This window comes from Lampetra planeri, chromosome 18, assembly GCF_965212315.1.
Source record: "Lampetra planeri chromosome 18, kcLamPlan1.2.h2, whole genome shotgun sequence".
In the NCBI taxonomy this organism is placed as follows: Eukaryota; Metazoa; Chordata; class Hyperoartia; order Petromyzontiformes; family Petromyzontidae; genus Lampetra; species Lampetra planeri.
In genome coordinates, this window is record NC_136124.1 from 8,131,805 (window position 1) to 8,147,332 (window position 15,528).

Below are 15,528 nucleotides of genomic sequence, written 5' to 3' on the forward strand. Positions count from 1 at the left end.
GATGATGATGATGATGCAGGCGGACGCCATCAGGGCAAAGCAACGCGTGCAAAACTTCGGGCGTCACGACGAACAACGTGCGGTGGCGCGACCCCGAAGACGCGTCCCGGAACCGAACGTCATCAAATGATCCTCGTGTGTTTCTTTTGTGATGGACAGGTGCTGATGTCTCTGTGTTCGAAAGTGGGGATAACTACTGATACTGTAGATACTGACCGACTCATCGAGACATGAAGCGCTGCTATTAATTATGGCTGGGAATTCACTTCAGATCTCCCCTTTCACAGCGCAGTGTGATAACCACCAAAGACAAAGATCCCCCCTATAGCTTTGACAGACTGTTGGGGCAAGTGCTGTTAGCGAGCACCTATTTAGGCTGGCACAGCACATGAGGGGGTATGTGGCCAACACCACGCCCGGCCGCCTTTGCCCCCCCGTTGTTTACACAACGCACCAGGTACTCATTTGAGACTGAGTCGACCTAGGGGAGACCCAGGGCCGATTCAGGTAATCGTCACTGGTGTTGGAATCTAACTCGGGTCCCCGGGTTCGTAGGGCGGCGCGCTAACTGCTACACTACCGCTCCCCACACAGCCACCCACACACACACACCCACACAAACAAACCTTGATGTGAGTGCAGCTTGCGAGACAGCGCGGTGCCAGCGCGCGGACAGCGCTCGCAGGTGCTGCGCATCGCTGCCGTCCAGCAGGAGCTGGCGCCCGTCCGCTCGCGCCGCCTCCAGCGCCGGCACTGACGCCGCCAGACTCAGCAGCTGCAGCTGAAGCGGAATCGTCGGAGGGAGCGCGGGGGGCACGGGGGGTGCAGGGGGCGGCACCGAGCGGTCAAGGTCACGGGCGTCGGTGTCGCGGTTATTGCCGCTACCGAACCTCAGGGAGCCACTTGGAACCGTTTAATGTGACAGCGCAATACTGCCTGTGAGAGAGTCCACGTACAGCCCTCTTGGCAATCCGCCGCTGGATGAGGGCCTCCCCGCACCGTGCGAGGTCGTGGGAGTTATTTGGTTAGCGCGTGTGGGTGTAGACGGATTTTGCCGCAATGCCCTCTGCTGACCGCAACGTAGCAAACGCAACAGCCTATCGCACCTTTTGACGCATGGTGGTTGTCGCCCATGCACGCACTATCCAGGCTCAACCCCTGCTCAGCTTCCGAGATCTGCTGAGATCGGGCGCATTCCAGGAGATCTTGAGCATGCATCCGCAACACGCGAGCGATCGGAAGCCTACGGCAGTCCACCGGCGGGTAGATGTCGGGGAGCTCGCTTGGGTACCCGCATTTCGCCTATATTTGCATACGCGTGCGTGGCTCGCGAGCGACTGGCGAACACGTGCGGAACACATGCGGACGCCGGACCCTGCGGCGTTGGCACCTTAATCTCCGCTGCGCGGCCGTGCGCTCCTCCGGGCTCCCCGGGAGGACGGGCGTCGTGCCGCTCGCTCCCCAGCACCGCCTCGGCCTCCTCCACCACGGCCCCCAGCGCCCGCAGGCCATCCACAAGGCCCCGGTGGACGCTGCTGCCGTGCTGCAGGAGAGACGCAAGGGTTGGGGGCCGAACCCCCACGTGGGACAGACCGGTGTCGCCACGCCGGCGGCACCACTGGCCTAACGGGCGGGCTCGAGGCTCGTCTTTCTTCTCTGCCTACGGTCGCCTTTAGGCGCGGCGGTGTGGCGCGGTGGTGACACTGTAGCTCGCAGCAAGAAGCCCCTGGGTTAGATTCCTAACTCCGTGCGGAGCTTGGAATTTCTCCCCCGCTTCTGCATGGGTTTCCTCTGGGTTCTCTGGTTTCCTCCCATCGGTGGTATTGACCAAAGTATCCCAATGCTAAAACATCACTTGTAAATTACTCAATTTGGATCACACACAGCAGCAGCAACATGCGAAAACTCAGCAGGACCCTCCTGAAACAGAGTAGCGATTTCGATGATAATGATGATGATAATGAAGCCACGCCGGTACCTGCAGTGCGAGCCGGCTGGAGCGCAGCGAGCGCCGCACACGGCCCAGCCGGTGGGCGAGGGCCCCCCCCTCCAGCCGGGCGGGGGCCGCGGCCGTGTGTCCCGCGCGCTGGCTCAGCTCGTCCGCGCGGGCCGAGAGGGCCGCCAGCGAGCTCTCTGCGGCATCGGCGCCGGCCTCCATCTCCTAGCGGGGCCCAGCAATGGAGACAGAAATGTACACCACCCCTTGGAGGTTCGGCAGCCACCCTGGCTTTCCCAAAACCGCGTTTCGGACCGTTCCCGACCGTTTCGGCGGAAACAAAGCACTTTGTTGCCAGTCGCATTAACACTCAAACTAAACATGAAATTAGAAAGATTCTAAACCATGAGAAAAGCATATATTTATTTACAAACTGTCTATAGTAAAAATAGAATATATATAAAGCAAGTTGTTGCTATGAATGAATCGTTGATTTGTGCAAGTGCAAGAGAGAGTTGTTGACTTGTGAATGCGGTGATGGTTGAGTCGAGTGTGCAGATTGCTTGTGGGGGGTTGTCCCAGAGGTTGTGGTGCTGCGACTGAGCAAGCTCTGTCCAGCGCCGTGCTCCGTGTGTTTTGTTGTTGTTGGTGGTTGGAGTCGGAGGAGCAGGAGCGTTTGCGTTGTCGGTGTCACCTGGCACTTGGAGAGCCAGCTGTGGGCCTCCTCCAGCGGCAGGTCCCAGGGGGAGACGGTCGCCCCCAGCGTGGCGGCCTCCTCCTCCAGGCGTGACAGAGAGCCGAGGGCCGCCGCCTTCGATGCCCCCAGTGCCGCCCAAAGCTCCCGCAGCTCGGCGGCCCGGGCGCGGCCCTCTGTGAGGGCCCGCTCCAGCTCCTCCAGGCTGCGCGCCGCGTGGAGAGACAGCGGAGTTTTAAAACGAAACTATTTGTACATTACCAGGTGAGGCCCAATGAGATACGTAGCTCTTTTTAAATCCTTTATATTAAGTTCACTTGCTTGCTTGCTTGCGCGCTTACGACCGTGCAAATCTTTCGGTCGTTTTTTAACCCACTTCGCGTGATCCAATCAAGCTGATATTTTGCACACAGACTCGTTGTGCGTGACAATTTATTTTAGTGAAAAATTTTTTCCAAAATTTTACACTTTTTAGAAACAAAAAAATATCAGCTCAATTGCTTAATGGTGGCAGGCAATCATCTGACCCATAGGTGGCAGCCATCTCAAGCCAAAGGACGAGAGGACTCTAGCCGCCACGCATATAAAGGATTTATAGTGAAAAACTTTGTTTTTACGGGTTAATTTTTTCAGAAGCGACTTGGCCATCACAAATGGTAGCTCAAGGAAGTGGCTTATCATGTGGAAATGTATAACAACCAAATCCTCAAGAACTGCTTTTTGTGTTTGGTTTGTTGTCCTTCCCCTGCACCTCCGATTAAAACTATTGGCTACGTATAGTGCAAAACAAGTTCAAAATACATATATATTCAAGGCATCTTTCTAAATGTGGAGGGGAAAAAACTCCAAATATACAACCGGCGTCAGGGTCGGGATCAAACCCACAACCTCCTCCATACCAGACGAGGTAGGATAATATCTTGCCACAACAACAACTATAATCGTTGTGGTTTTTACCATTCAAAGCCTCAGTGTCAGAAGGGTCCTCAAAAGTGTTTTTCCACAGGGGGAGATGTTGCTGCTGTGTTGGATCTTAATTGAGTGATGTGCAAGTTATGTTTCAGCATGGGGATATGCTTTTTTGGCCAATACTGGCTACATTGTGTGTGTATTGTTTTTAGCTATGGGAGGAAACTGGAGAACCCAGAGGAAACCCATGCAGAACAGGGGGAGAACATACAAACTGCACAGACATGCGCTCAAGTTGGGAATAAAACAAAGTAGCCATAGGCTGTGAGGCACGGGTGCCACCACTACACCACCCTTCAGCCCCAATAGCTGCAGTAGGATTATTCGGTTGGACTATGACCGATTCACCCAGAATGCACCTCGTCTCACCAACCACACCACCACTACCACAGGTGCTCGCTAACCGATTGGCCGTCATACCACTGTGCGGTTCGCAGTTAAGTCCTCGGAGACTGCGGCCCGCTGACCGATCTACGAGCGGCTATTCAAGAACGGCGCCTTTAAACGCGCGAGCGCAAGCGTGAGCGAACGCTGCTTACCTCCTCCTCGCATCGTCCAGGCCCCGAGAGAGGCGCGCGTGCAGCACTGGGTGGCACGCGGAGCGGAGCCGCCCCGTCACCCCCACCAGCTCCAGCAGCAGCTCCGCCCTGCGCTCGCCCTCTCCCTGCAAACGCTGCCAAGGACGAGCGAAGAGGCCTTGCTGAGCTCAAGCGCAGGTCATAGGGGTCACGGGGTCACCGAGGTCGAGTTTATTTATGAATCGTTACTCACGGCCACATCATGCGGAATGTGCCCAAGGCAGATTGTACAAATGAGACAGCATGGACAATTATTTTTCAATACAGCTGTAAACCCTGAATCGTTATAATTCAACGAATCATGGCACATGGTGGGGGGGGAGGAAGAGTGGATGGAGAGGTGGGTGAATGGTTACATTCCGACAACTCGCCCAGACAGCGGTTCATTTGGTGGCCAAAAGCCAAACTTTAGTTTGTGGTCCTTCCCCCGCCCCTCCCATTAGCACGGTTGGCTACGTACGGTGTGAAAGAAGTTGAACAAACACGCATACAAGTCGTCGTGCGGCACACGCACCTGCAGGATGCTCGTCTGCCGTTGGGCAGCCTGAGCAGACCCCGTGAGGACACTGGCCCTGCTGAGGCCATGCCAGGCCTCCCACAAGGCCCGGTTCACGGCCTCGTGTGCCGCGTCCCGGCTCCCCCACGCCTCCACGAGCCCCCGCTGCTGCTCCATAGCCTGCGACAGCTGGTGGACAAACACAGGGCGATCCGCTTATAGATACTCGGAAAAATCAAGACAGGCCACGTTGGGCAACGTGTATCAGGGGAGTGTTAAATGAGTACTAAGTGCTCTGAGATTGATGGGAGACATGCAGAGGCTTTGAAATAATCTGTTGTGTGTTGAGTGTTAAGAAGCGTGAGTTGGCACGGAAAGGGCCTCACTATCGAAGGGGTCGACAGGGGTCGAGACTCACGATGGAGTGGCAGGTGGAGTGACACAAGCAGCCGGTGTGCAGAAGCTAGGAGGGTCGTTACACTACGAGACCATGAAAGTCGACAGCTTGGGGAGGCTTTCCTCCAGCAGTGAATTGATCATCGCTGCTGCTGCTGCTGCGAACGATGGTCTCGGTCCTCTCTTGCATCATCATGAACGCCGTCTAGCTGCCTCTACGGCAACTGCCCTCGGTGGCTGTAAGCGCTGGCTATTCTTGTGATGCGTGTTAGCGCAGCAGCAGCAGCTGGCGGTGGCGGTGGAGGCAACGCACCTCCTGCTGCACGCGGCTGCACGACGCCCGCAGCTCGCGCAGAGTCTCTGTGACGAGACCCCCGGGGGACCTCCCGTCGGCCGGCACCACGGAGCCGCCACACACCTCGAGCTTGTCGACCTCTTCCACTTGCGCCTTCAGCTTGTCCTGCAATTCCTGACGAACGCAGCACGACACGTCTTACCGCTCACCGTGAGCGGATCTGCGCTGATATTGGCAGCAGTAAAATGTATATTTTACTCATCCCATTCGTCGCATGGCCTTCTGGGAGTGTTATTGCATCTGCACGTGGCTTTTGGTGTGTGATTACAGTGCTGCTCATTTAACAACCGGCTGTGGTGTATTCCCCAGACATTTCAGTGTCAGTTTCAACTTCGATGTGATGAGCTGTCATGAGTGAATAAAATAATATTACAACCTGGGACCTCCTCTGCCAGTACCAAAATATGAGAATAGGTTTTCCCCTTTTTTCTGGCAACAAAACTGGCATCCTCTGGTCTAAAGGCGTCCTTTTGGCATCCTCTGGTCTAACACCTTTTGAAACGAGGCTCCAAAGAAAGCTGTCTCTGGTGTGGACCAATCAGTTTCAAGGACAATGCATATATTATGTTTTTGTTTGTATTCTGACCACAAGTATTGTGGTTAATGCAGACATGATTCCTTGTAAAAGGTTTCAGTTTGGTGTTTTAAAATCTTAACACCTGTTTTGTTGCCAGAAAAAAGGGGAAAACCTATTCTCGTAATATTACAATTTAATATTAAACAATTATGTCTAATGATGCACATTCAAAACAAACCTAATTTTTTGTTTCGCAATTATCCTTTCATAACCGCCAATACTATTTAACTGCCGTTATTACTAACTACGACCGGATGTCTCTGTGCTCTACAAGGGGCCATGGTCAACCAAGATGGCGGCTCGAGCGGCACGCGGCGGCGTGGGGGCCTCACCGAGCACGCGCCGAGCGCGAGGGTCGCCGTGGCCCCGCCACCCCGACACTGCCGCAGCGCCGCCAGTCGCCCCGCGGCCTGCGCCTCCAGCCAGTCGCGCACGGCGCGCGCCTGCGCCTCCCACTCCGTCCAGGCCTCCAGCCGCGTCTCCAGCTTCTCCGTCTGCGCCGGCACACGGCGACGGTCACGCACGACCCTCGACGCGCTCCGAGCGACGAACCGTCGTAACAACGCCGCCCCCGTCGACCGTTCGCCTGCGAGTCTCTATACGAGTCGATGGGTTTCGATTTAAAGCTTTCGTGACTGCAGGGATTCGTCTTCTTGGTTCTTTCGGTAAAGTCACGTAGAAGGGAAATAATAAAATAATAATAATAAAAGAAACATTGTATTTTATTATGTTTTATTTGTATTATTTTATTATTTCCCTTCTACGTGACTTTACCGAAAGAACCAAGAAGATGAGTAGATGGGTGTCAACGTGCATACATACAAACATACACATCCAAAACTACGGACCACACGGAAACACCTCCGCCCGCATCGATCATTCCCTGGCAGCGTTTCAGATGTTTGTTTGGGCCACTCCTCCTGAAGCCGTCCACCGGCTCGCTCAGCGACCTCCACACAAGCAGCGGAACGCTGCTGATCGACTTGCTGCCGTACACAAAACCACTTGAATACGCGTGACCACGTGCGCGTAAACTGACACCCGAGGCCCGTTTGTCAATGGGACTGGTGCTTGGCAGCATCTATCGACTCAACACCACCACCACCGCCGCCGCGTCAACGCACGCGCCATCGGCGCTACCCACCGTGGCGGCCAGGCGGCCGAGCAGCGCCTGCCAGCGCCGGTCCAGCACGCCCACGCTCTCGGCCAGCTGCAGCTTCTCGCACCGCCGCGCCTGCACGTGCGCCGCGCCCTGCTGCTGCTGCAGCAGCGCCTGGCTCACGCTGTCCACCAGCGGCTGGCGAGCCTGCGTGTCCAGCGTCAAGCCCTGCGTCGTCACGAACACAAACCAAGGTGCACGAGCAGACCGTTGGGGCGAGGGCTGTTAGCGAGCACGTATTAAAGTCGGCACGGCGCACAAGGGGGTGGGCGGCCAACGGCACGCCCGGTCGCCTTTGGCTCCCCAGTGCTGATGTTTACACACTGGACGAGGTACTCATTCAAGGCTGAGTCACCCTAGAGGAGGCCCAGGAATATAGCCACTGTTATTGAGCGGGGATTAAACTCGGTTCGCTTGGTTCGTAGTGCGATGCACTAACCACTGCACTCCCACTCCCCAAACACGTGCGCTTGGTCACGCACAGCGGCCAGCAGTGAGCAGATGGTCCAGGAGTCACGCCACGAGACGTGACCGATTGAGCCTCCCTCGGGCTCTCACAGGCCACAATTGGCCGTGGGTGGGAACGGGAGGTCAGCAAAGAAATCCGTGCAGTGCTTGATGTTGTCACAAGTGATTCCGTATTCTTTATTTTTGTAATTTTTTTCCGACCATAGTGCAGCGGAAGAAGTGTCAATTTCTTGTGGAGCCACGCATCAAGCCATGTGAGAGAACGGCCTTCTGAAGTGTATATTGCAGAACTACTTCCGAGATCCCTGCAAGAGGCACTGCACTTCAGCATGCGCCCTGCGACAGCGATGTTCACCACACGCTCACGTGAAATCTTATTTCATTCTCAGAGCTAGAACGTTGCCAAATGAGGTGAAAACCACATTTGGTGTGATGATTGTTTCGCATAAAAATTGGTGCCTGGGTTGAGACCATCATCAACTCATTCTCAGTTTAACATGTATGCTTTCGCGACCAATATTATTAATAATAAAGGTTTTTGGGTTATATCGCGTAAGTAATCAACGCACCAATTAGTGACTACTTCAGCCCACCGGTGTGTTGGAGAGTAAATCCGCAACATTTACAATTTGAGTCACGTGACATTTCGCTGACAAATTACATCCAGCATCATCGGGCGATTTGCCAGAATAGTGAAGCAATCCACCTGCTTCCGGTCTTAAATAGAGCAGGTTCCAGCAAACGTCGGCCTCTACCCCAACTGTAATCCTGGTCATGTCATGAGCTGCAGATCCAATCATAAACTTCACATAGTGGAGGCGAGATGTTTCTCAGAATGGCTCAAACAAGAGAATTGCAGAGAACACGGAAGAAAACAAACTCTTTACGTTTTATCTTGTTTATATCTCTATTGAAAACCAGCAGTGTGATTGACAAGACGAGGAAGAACAGAATGGGATTGTTGGTGGCGAATGTGGCTGTGAGGATGATCATTCAGCGATGAAATCAGCTCTCGTGTGCAGCTAGCGCTGGGCGGATTATTGAGATGTGGCGTCGGCTTGGGATGCGGCGTCTATTTGCGGAGACTTCCATCCAGCAGTGGATTGACCATGTCTGATGACGATGATGAAACTATTGTATCGAACCATACCTGCCCCGAAGCTTTAGCCGGGATTAACACAGCACGGCGCCGCGCGTCGCTGTGGCCAGCGGCGCTGCCGGGCAGTGTGAGCGCACGGCTATCAGTGCTCAACGGCTGCTGCGCGCTCCCTCGCTCACGCACACGCGCGCTCGCTCGCTCACGCACACGCGCGCTCGCTCACACGCGCGCTCGCTCACGCACACGCTCGCTCGCTCACGCACACGCGCGCTCGCTCACACGCGCGCTCGCTCACGCACACGCTCGCTCGCTCACGCACACGCGCGCTCGCTCACGCACACGCTCGCTCGCTCGCTCACACACACGCGCGCTCGCTCACACGCGCGCTCGCTCACGCACACGCGCGCTCGCTCGCTCACGCACACGCGCGCTCGCTCGCTCACGCACACGCGCGCTCGCTCACACGCGCGCTCGCTCACGCACACGCGCGCTCGCTCGCTCACACACACGCGCGATCGCTCACACGCGCGCTCGCTCACGCACACGCGCGCTCGCTCGCTCACGCACACGCGCGCTCGCTCGCTCATGCACACGCGCGCTCGCTCACACGCGCGCTCGCTCACGCACACGCGCGCTCGCTCGCTCACGCACACGCGCGCTCGCTCACACGCGTGCTCGCTCACGCACAAGCTCGCTCGCTCACGCACACGCGCGCTCGCGCGCTCACGCACACGCGCGCTCGCTCGCTCATGCACACGCGCGCTCGCTCACACGCGCGCTCGCTCACGCACACGCGCGCTCGCTCGCTCACGCACACGCGCGCTCGCTCACACGCGTGCTCGCTCACGCACAAGCTCGCTCGCTCACGCACACGCGCGCTCGCGCGCTCGCTCGCTCGCTCACGCACACGCTCGCTCGCTCACGCACACGCACGCTCGCTCGCTCACGCACACGCGCGCTCGCTCACACGCGTGCTCGCTCACGCACACGCTCGCTCGCTCGCTCGCTCACGCACACGCTCGCTCGCTCACGCACACGCTCGCTCGCTCACGCACACGCACGCTCGCTCACGCACACGCGCGCTCCCTCGCTCACGCACACGCGCGCTCGCTCGCTCACGCACACGCTCGCTCGCTCGCTCACACACACGCGCGCTCGCTCACACGCGCGCTCGCTCGCTCACGCACACGCGCGCTCGCTCGCTCACGCACACGCGCGCTCGCTCGCTCACGCACACGCGCGCTCGCTCACACGCGCGCTCGCTCACGCACACGCGCGCTCGCTCGCTCACGCACACGCGCGCTCGCTCGCTCATGCACACGCGCGCTCGCTCACACGCGCGCTCGCTCACGCACACGCGCGCTCGCTCGCTCACGCACACGCGCGCTCGCTCGCTCACGCACACGCGCGCTCGCTCGCACACACGCTCGCTCGCTCACGCACACGCGCGCCTCGCTCGCTCACGCACACGCTCGCTCACGCACACGCGCGCTCGCGCACTCGCTCGCTCGCTCACACGCGCGCTCGCTCACGCACACGCTCGCGCGCTCGCGCACTCGCTCGCTCGCTCACACGCGCGCTCGCTCACGCACACGCTCGCTCGCTCACGCACACGCGCGCTCGCTCACACGCGCGCTCGCTCACGCACACGCACGCTCGCCTCTCGTCTCAGAGGCGTAATGGGATTTGAAGCGACGCTGATGAAAAATATGCAGAACCGCGACGGCCGAGTGAGAGGGCTTCATCTGATGAAGCGGTCTGTGCCGGGGATTTGTGCCGCCGGATTAACTTCAAGGCCCGCTTTGACGTGGGCTCACGGAGGGGATGATGGAGGCATCTGGAGGGGGTTGTCAGGTGGGAGGCTGGAGGCCTTTTTCACGCTGGCAATCACAGCAAGAAATAAAAGTAATTAGATGAGGAAGTGGACCCATCAGGCACCGTCTGGTACGCGCGCGTGCATTCACAGGCACCCGTCACGGACGGCCTCGTGCGGGCTCGCGTTAGGAACTCTCCGTACTCTGCGGCGTCCGCTCGCGTCCTACAGCGTTGTCACTCCATGCAGAAGAGAACTTCGCAACGCCCTGCGCTTGTCGGACGAGCGACTGCGGAACGAGATTGCCGACACACGCTTCTGCGAGGACGGCAATTCGTTCCGATGAACTACGAGCTCCCAGCACGCTCCGCACGCGGGGGACCCAGGCTGCCGGCACGCGTTGCGGAACGGCCGGGACTCCGTGCCGGACGACGGGCGGCTCGACGGCGGTCGGTACCTTGTACTCGTCGAGCAGAACCCTGAGCGGCGTCGCGCCGACCAGGCCGGAGAGTTCGTCTCCGTCGCTCGCGAGCCTCCGCTCCACCTCGTCCACCCAGTCCAGGAGCTCCGCCATGGCTTGGCACGAGGGGCGGCACGCCACCAACGCCTGCGGGGACACGCACGGCTCACGTCAGCCCCGGAGCGTCAAGGGGGACCGAGCCTCCCCCTTCCCCCCTCCCTGCTGGAGGCTCGGCTGCCTTCTATATCGACGATGGTGCAGACACTGCGACCGCTGCTGTCACGGCGCGATTTCATGGGGGGGGGGGGGATTTCCCTGGCTTCGTTAGTTCCTGGGTGGGAGAATCCAGTTATCCCACGCGGATACAAGACGCTGACTTGACACTGCCGGCCTGGTCGGTGCTTGCGTGGGGGGCCGCTTGCCAATGTGGGCGTGTGCCATAGGGTTGGGGCTGGCTGCGAGGTGGCCTGAAGACGGCGGCACGGCAATTGATTCTTCGTGAAACTTAAGATGCTGTTGCCGAAGACAACGACGACGACGATGATGATGATGACGACTCAGACGTGGCTACTGCTGCCGCTGCCGTTGCCGTCGCTGGGGACAACAACGACGGCGGTGGCGGCACCGCCGGTAACGACGCGGCGAGGGGACGCGACTGCCGCGTGCGGGGGGACGCGGGCGCCGCCCACCTGGTGCAGGCGCTCCTGCACGAGCGGCACGCGCGCCGTCAGTTCGGCCCACGCCGTCTCCAGCTGCGCCAGCTGCGTCCTCGGCGCCGTCGCCTCGCCCTGCTGCAGCTGCAGCAGTCGGGTGCCGCCCGCCACCACCGCCGCCTTGAGGGCCGCCTTCACGTTGGCCTCGTGCACAAACGCCTGGCGGGACGGGAGTACCGCCGCACGGCACGCACACACACGCACACGCACGCACACACACACACACACGCATGCACACACGCACGCACACGCACGCACGCACACACATGTACGCACACACACACACACGCACGCACACGCACACACACGGACGCACACACACAGGCATGCGCACGGGTACAGCGACCGAATTTCGGGGAGGCTCAACCGGGACACGTGGTGGCAAAGCAGCAGCCCCTCCCTCCCACCTCTCAGTAAACAAACCCCGTCACCCAAATTCCTGTAACCTTGCTCCATTCACAACAACAACAATTCCAACAGCATTTATATTGCACCCATTACTATTATAATAAGCCAAGATTGTGTGTGTGTCCCGCGCATGACGTCACTCCACATGCCGCACCCCTCCACAATAAACATTAACGGGTGACGTCACTCCGCATGGGGCAACCCCCCCCCCCTCATTAATAATCATGAGCTGAACAATTTTTCTCTTTAATATTTCAGATTCACTGCAATATACACTCGTCCTTGGACGGACAAAAAAGCTAGCAATGCAATAAACGTCTCAGGAGTATTTTTTTTTATATCCTTGGAGACCCCCTTATGGCAGCTGTCCCTGTGAAACATATGAGCTCTGATCTGCTACGTAGCGACATGAGAGCCCTCAACCGCTGGCTGTTTTTGCGTTGTTGGCCGGTGGGCCTGTGGTTCAGCGTCTGTGGCCAAGCCTAATGACCTCTTGCCTTGGTCAAACCACTTTGGGTCTCATTCCCTTCACTCTGCTCAGCGAGCTGGGCTTTCAGCGATCTTGAGTGACGCAGGTCAATCTTGCAAGTGAGACTCCTCTATCCTGGTCTCTCGAGTTCTCACCCGGTCACACAAACTGGACTCTAACAGCCCGAACCCTCGTGGCGTCACCTGACCCGCATCCTCACCATGAACCGATGGAAGAGCTCCTGGGCCGTGGACGGCTCGTGAGCCACCGTGTCCGCCTGGTTGCTCCAGTAGTCCAGCTGGCCCCGCGACTCGGCGAGCCACAGCAGCAGCTCCGTGCACTCGCAGCGGAACCTTCGGGGCGAACGGAGGTCGGCGGGTGAGGGCAAACGAGAGTAAGCGGCGCGTTAACAACGGCGTCGTATCGGCCGGCCCCTCCCAGACGCCGTTGCGGCGTTACGGCGAGCGCGGCGTGGATTCGCGATCGCCGTACCGTGTTAGGTGCGCCAGCAGGGCCTGGAGCCGACGCAGCTCCGCGCCCAAGCGGCCGCCGCAGTCCGCCCAGCGCTGGCCGAAGCCCTCGAGGTGGCACGTCAGGCCCGGCCCGGCAGCGAGGCCCAGCGCGAGAGCCGTCGGGCGCGTGGCCCCGTCTCCCGGCTCGCCTTCTGGCGCCGAGCGTCCCTCGGGGCCGCCGTCCGACGCAGGGGCGGCCGGCGACCTTTCGCCTTCACCGGAAATCCGGAGGGTCGACTCGGCAGGATCCCCGTCGTCGCGCCCGGCCCGCGCGGCCTCGTCGGCCGAGGTGAGCCGCGCCATCAGGAGGCCGTGCAGCCGCTTGCCGTCCGCCAGCAGCTGCGAGACCCGGGGCAGGTGCTCGTCCAGGTGCGACCGCAGTCTCTGCGCGGGGGGCGATGGCCGAGCGAGGAGGAGGAGGAGAGACGCGCGACGGAATTTACGCTGGGACGGGAACGAGCCGGGCGTGGTGGCGCACGCGACCCGACGCTTGGGGAGGCGAGGGTCCGGCGGACCGCGCAGCGATCCGTGAGACCCACAAACTCGCCGGGGCTGCGTCGTACAAAGGTGAGCGAAGATGGCAGGACAGCAAGTGGCTTTTGAGTACCGTCGTTGCCGGATCTTTCCAATGCTCACCAGGAGCGCGGCGATGCGGTCCGACAGCCACTCCTCCGACTCCTCCACCACCCCGCGGGCCACCATGGAGCCCTCGGCGTGCTCCAGCTGCCGGCTCAGATCCTCGTGCTCCCGCTCCAGCTGCCGCCACGCCTGACGAGCGCCAGCGGGGCAGCGGGGACAAAGCGAATGGTGAGCCGTTGCGCTGGATCGAGGGAAACACAAATGCGATCGTAACGAGAGGTCCCCGCACCTGGATGATCCAGCGATGATCGGCGACCCCGGCTCGGAGGCTCTCCTGCTGCGTGTCGAGGCGCGCCTGCAGCCGCGTCCACGCGGCGTCGCGGCGCCCCGACGCCCGGCGCACCCACTCCTCCACCGCGAAGCGCCGCTCCTCCAGCCGGCGGAAGAACTCCTGCGTGGAGGTCGCGACGCCGCGTTACCGACCGTCACGGAGGAGCGGCTGCATCACGTGCGCTCACCACCGCCACTTCACGTCAACAGTACACGTATATACAGTAAAAAATGCACTGTATATATATAGTATATATCTACCGATGCCAGACGTCATGGTTTGGCTGGGGCAGCCCGGCTTCCAGTAAAGCTTTTCCCAGTGTCCCACAGCATTTGCGAAATGTTTTATTTTATTCCGATTTACATTTTCCGAGTGTCATGCCCATCTCACCACGTGTCCTCCCAGAAATGCGTTGGCTCTAAACAAAAGGCAACGCACCTGCAGCGCCAGACACTGCCGCTCCGCTTGCTCGAGGTCTGCGGCGGCGAGCAGCAGCCGGGGAGCGGAGAGGAGCCGCTCGTCCGCGAGACGCGCGAGCATCAGCAGCGCCCGCAGCTCCTGCTCGTAGCGCCGGTCGACGGCGCAAGCGCGCGTCAGGGCGTGCCGCCGCCCATGAACGTCCTCCTCCAGCGTCTCGAGCATGTGCTGCGGGACAAGGAGACACGGTGTCCCGTGGGACTGTGAGATGGAGTGACGGGGAGACAGGGAAACAGAGTGTCCCATGAGGCTATAAGACAGTGTGCGCTGTGAGAAAGGAAGATGGAGAGAAAGGGAGAGACACAGTGGGAAGAGTTAGAGACTCCCCAGGGCAGCTACCTCCCTCAATAGGATGGCAAGAGGACGATGGTGGGGAAACCAGGACTGGGGGCCTCCCGAGCACCAACCTCGATGCGCGCCAGGTCGGTGCCAGCGGGCGACGTGGGCTTAGCCTCGAGCTGGCGCTGCCGGAGCGACGCCGCTTGGCTTCTCAGGCTGTCCAGGGACCGCGCCACCTCTCTGAGCACCTGGCGGAGAGGCACGTGGGACCGAGTCAGTGCCGCACGGCGGTTGCGCCGTCTGGCACACGGCGTGCGTGTACAGGAGGCTCCGCAGCACTTGCCCCCAAAAGGCTACGTGGGGGATCTTTGTCTTTGGAAGAGGCTTGTGAAGGACGCCACTGGGCAGTCGGAGGCAGTCGCCCTCCAGCAACAATGGAGGGTGGAGGAGCAATGCTCACAACATCGAGTGGAGCATCGGTCGGCTAAAATACAGTAAGTAAGTGCAGCGGGGAGCACGGAAGGCGCATCTGCCAGTCATGTCGGTCAGTTAACCCGTAACACCTGGGTCCTGTGATCGCCTGTCAGTGAACCTTCCACGCATCACGTGGCCTCACGGCACTCCTGTGAGCGTTCTGAATGGCGTCTCTATAGCGACGTGACGCCAAACGCACAGTCGGGATAAATATGGAGCGAGAAGGAAAGGGAGCGCTCTCGCGCATCACCGCCATCAGCGTGCGCCCCTGTGGTGCAGCCGCATG

The 15,528-nt window shown here is 59.4% G+C and overlaps 2 protein-coding genes across 3 annotated transcripts in view; both read right to left on the reverse strand.

Moving 5' to 3' along the window:
• Positions 1-1,535, reverse strand: part of LOC144723598 (nesprin-1-like) — a 50,184-nt gene extending 48,649 nt beyond the window's left edge. For both annotated transcript variants that reach the window (XM_078602461.1, XM_078602460.1), the window contains exons 1-2: positions 1,391-1,535; positions 627-781 (exon numbers count right to left, since the gene is read on the reverse strand). The gene's annotated coding sequence lies outside the window, so the exon portion shown is untranslated. The remainder of the gene's footprint in view (positions 1-626; positions 782-1,390) is intronic.
• Positions 30-15,245, reverse strand: LOC144723740 (nesprin-1-like). Its single transcript, XM_078602674.1, has 19 exons — positions 15,229-15,245; positions 14,897-15,068; positions 14,451-14,657; positions 13,971-14,132; positions 13,739-13,870; positions 13,083-13,486; positions 12,811-12,943; positions 11,690-11,872; positions 10,914-11,147; positions 7,146-7,328; positions 6,334-6,495; positions 5,383-5,538; positions 4,692-4,862; positions 4,139-4,272; positions 2,631-2,835; positions 1,979-2,161; positions 1,292-1,543; positions 627-781; positions 30-54 (listed from the first exon to the last, which is right to left on the reverse strand). Exons 1-19 carry the CDS (start codon positions 15,243-15,245, stop codon positions 30-32), a joined length of 3,270 nt encoding a protein of 1,089 aa, XP_078458800.1.
• Positions 15,246-15,528: the final 283 nt, after the last annotated feature.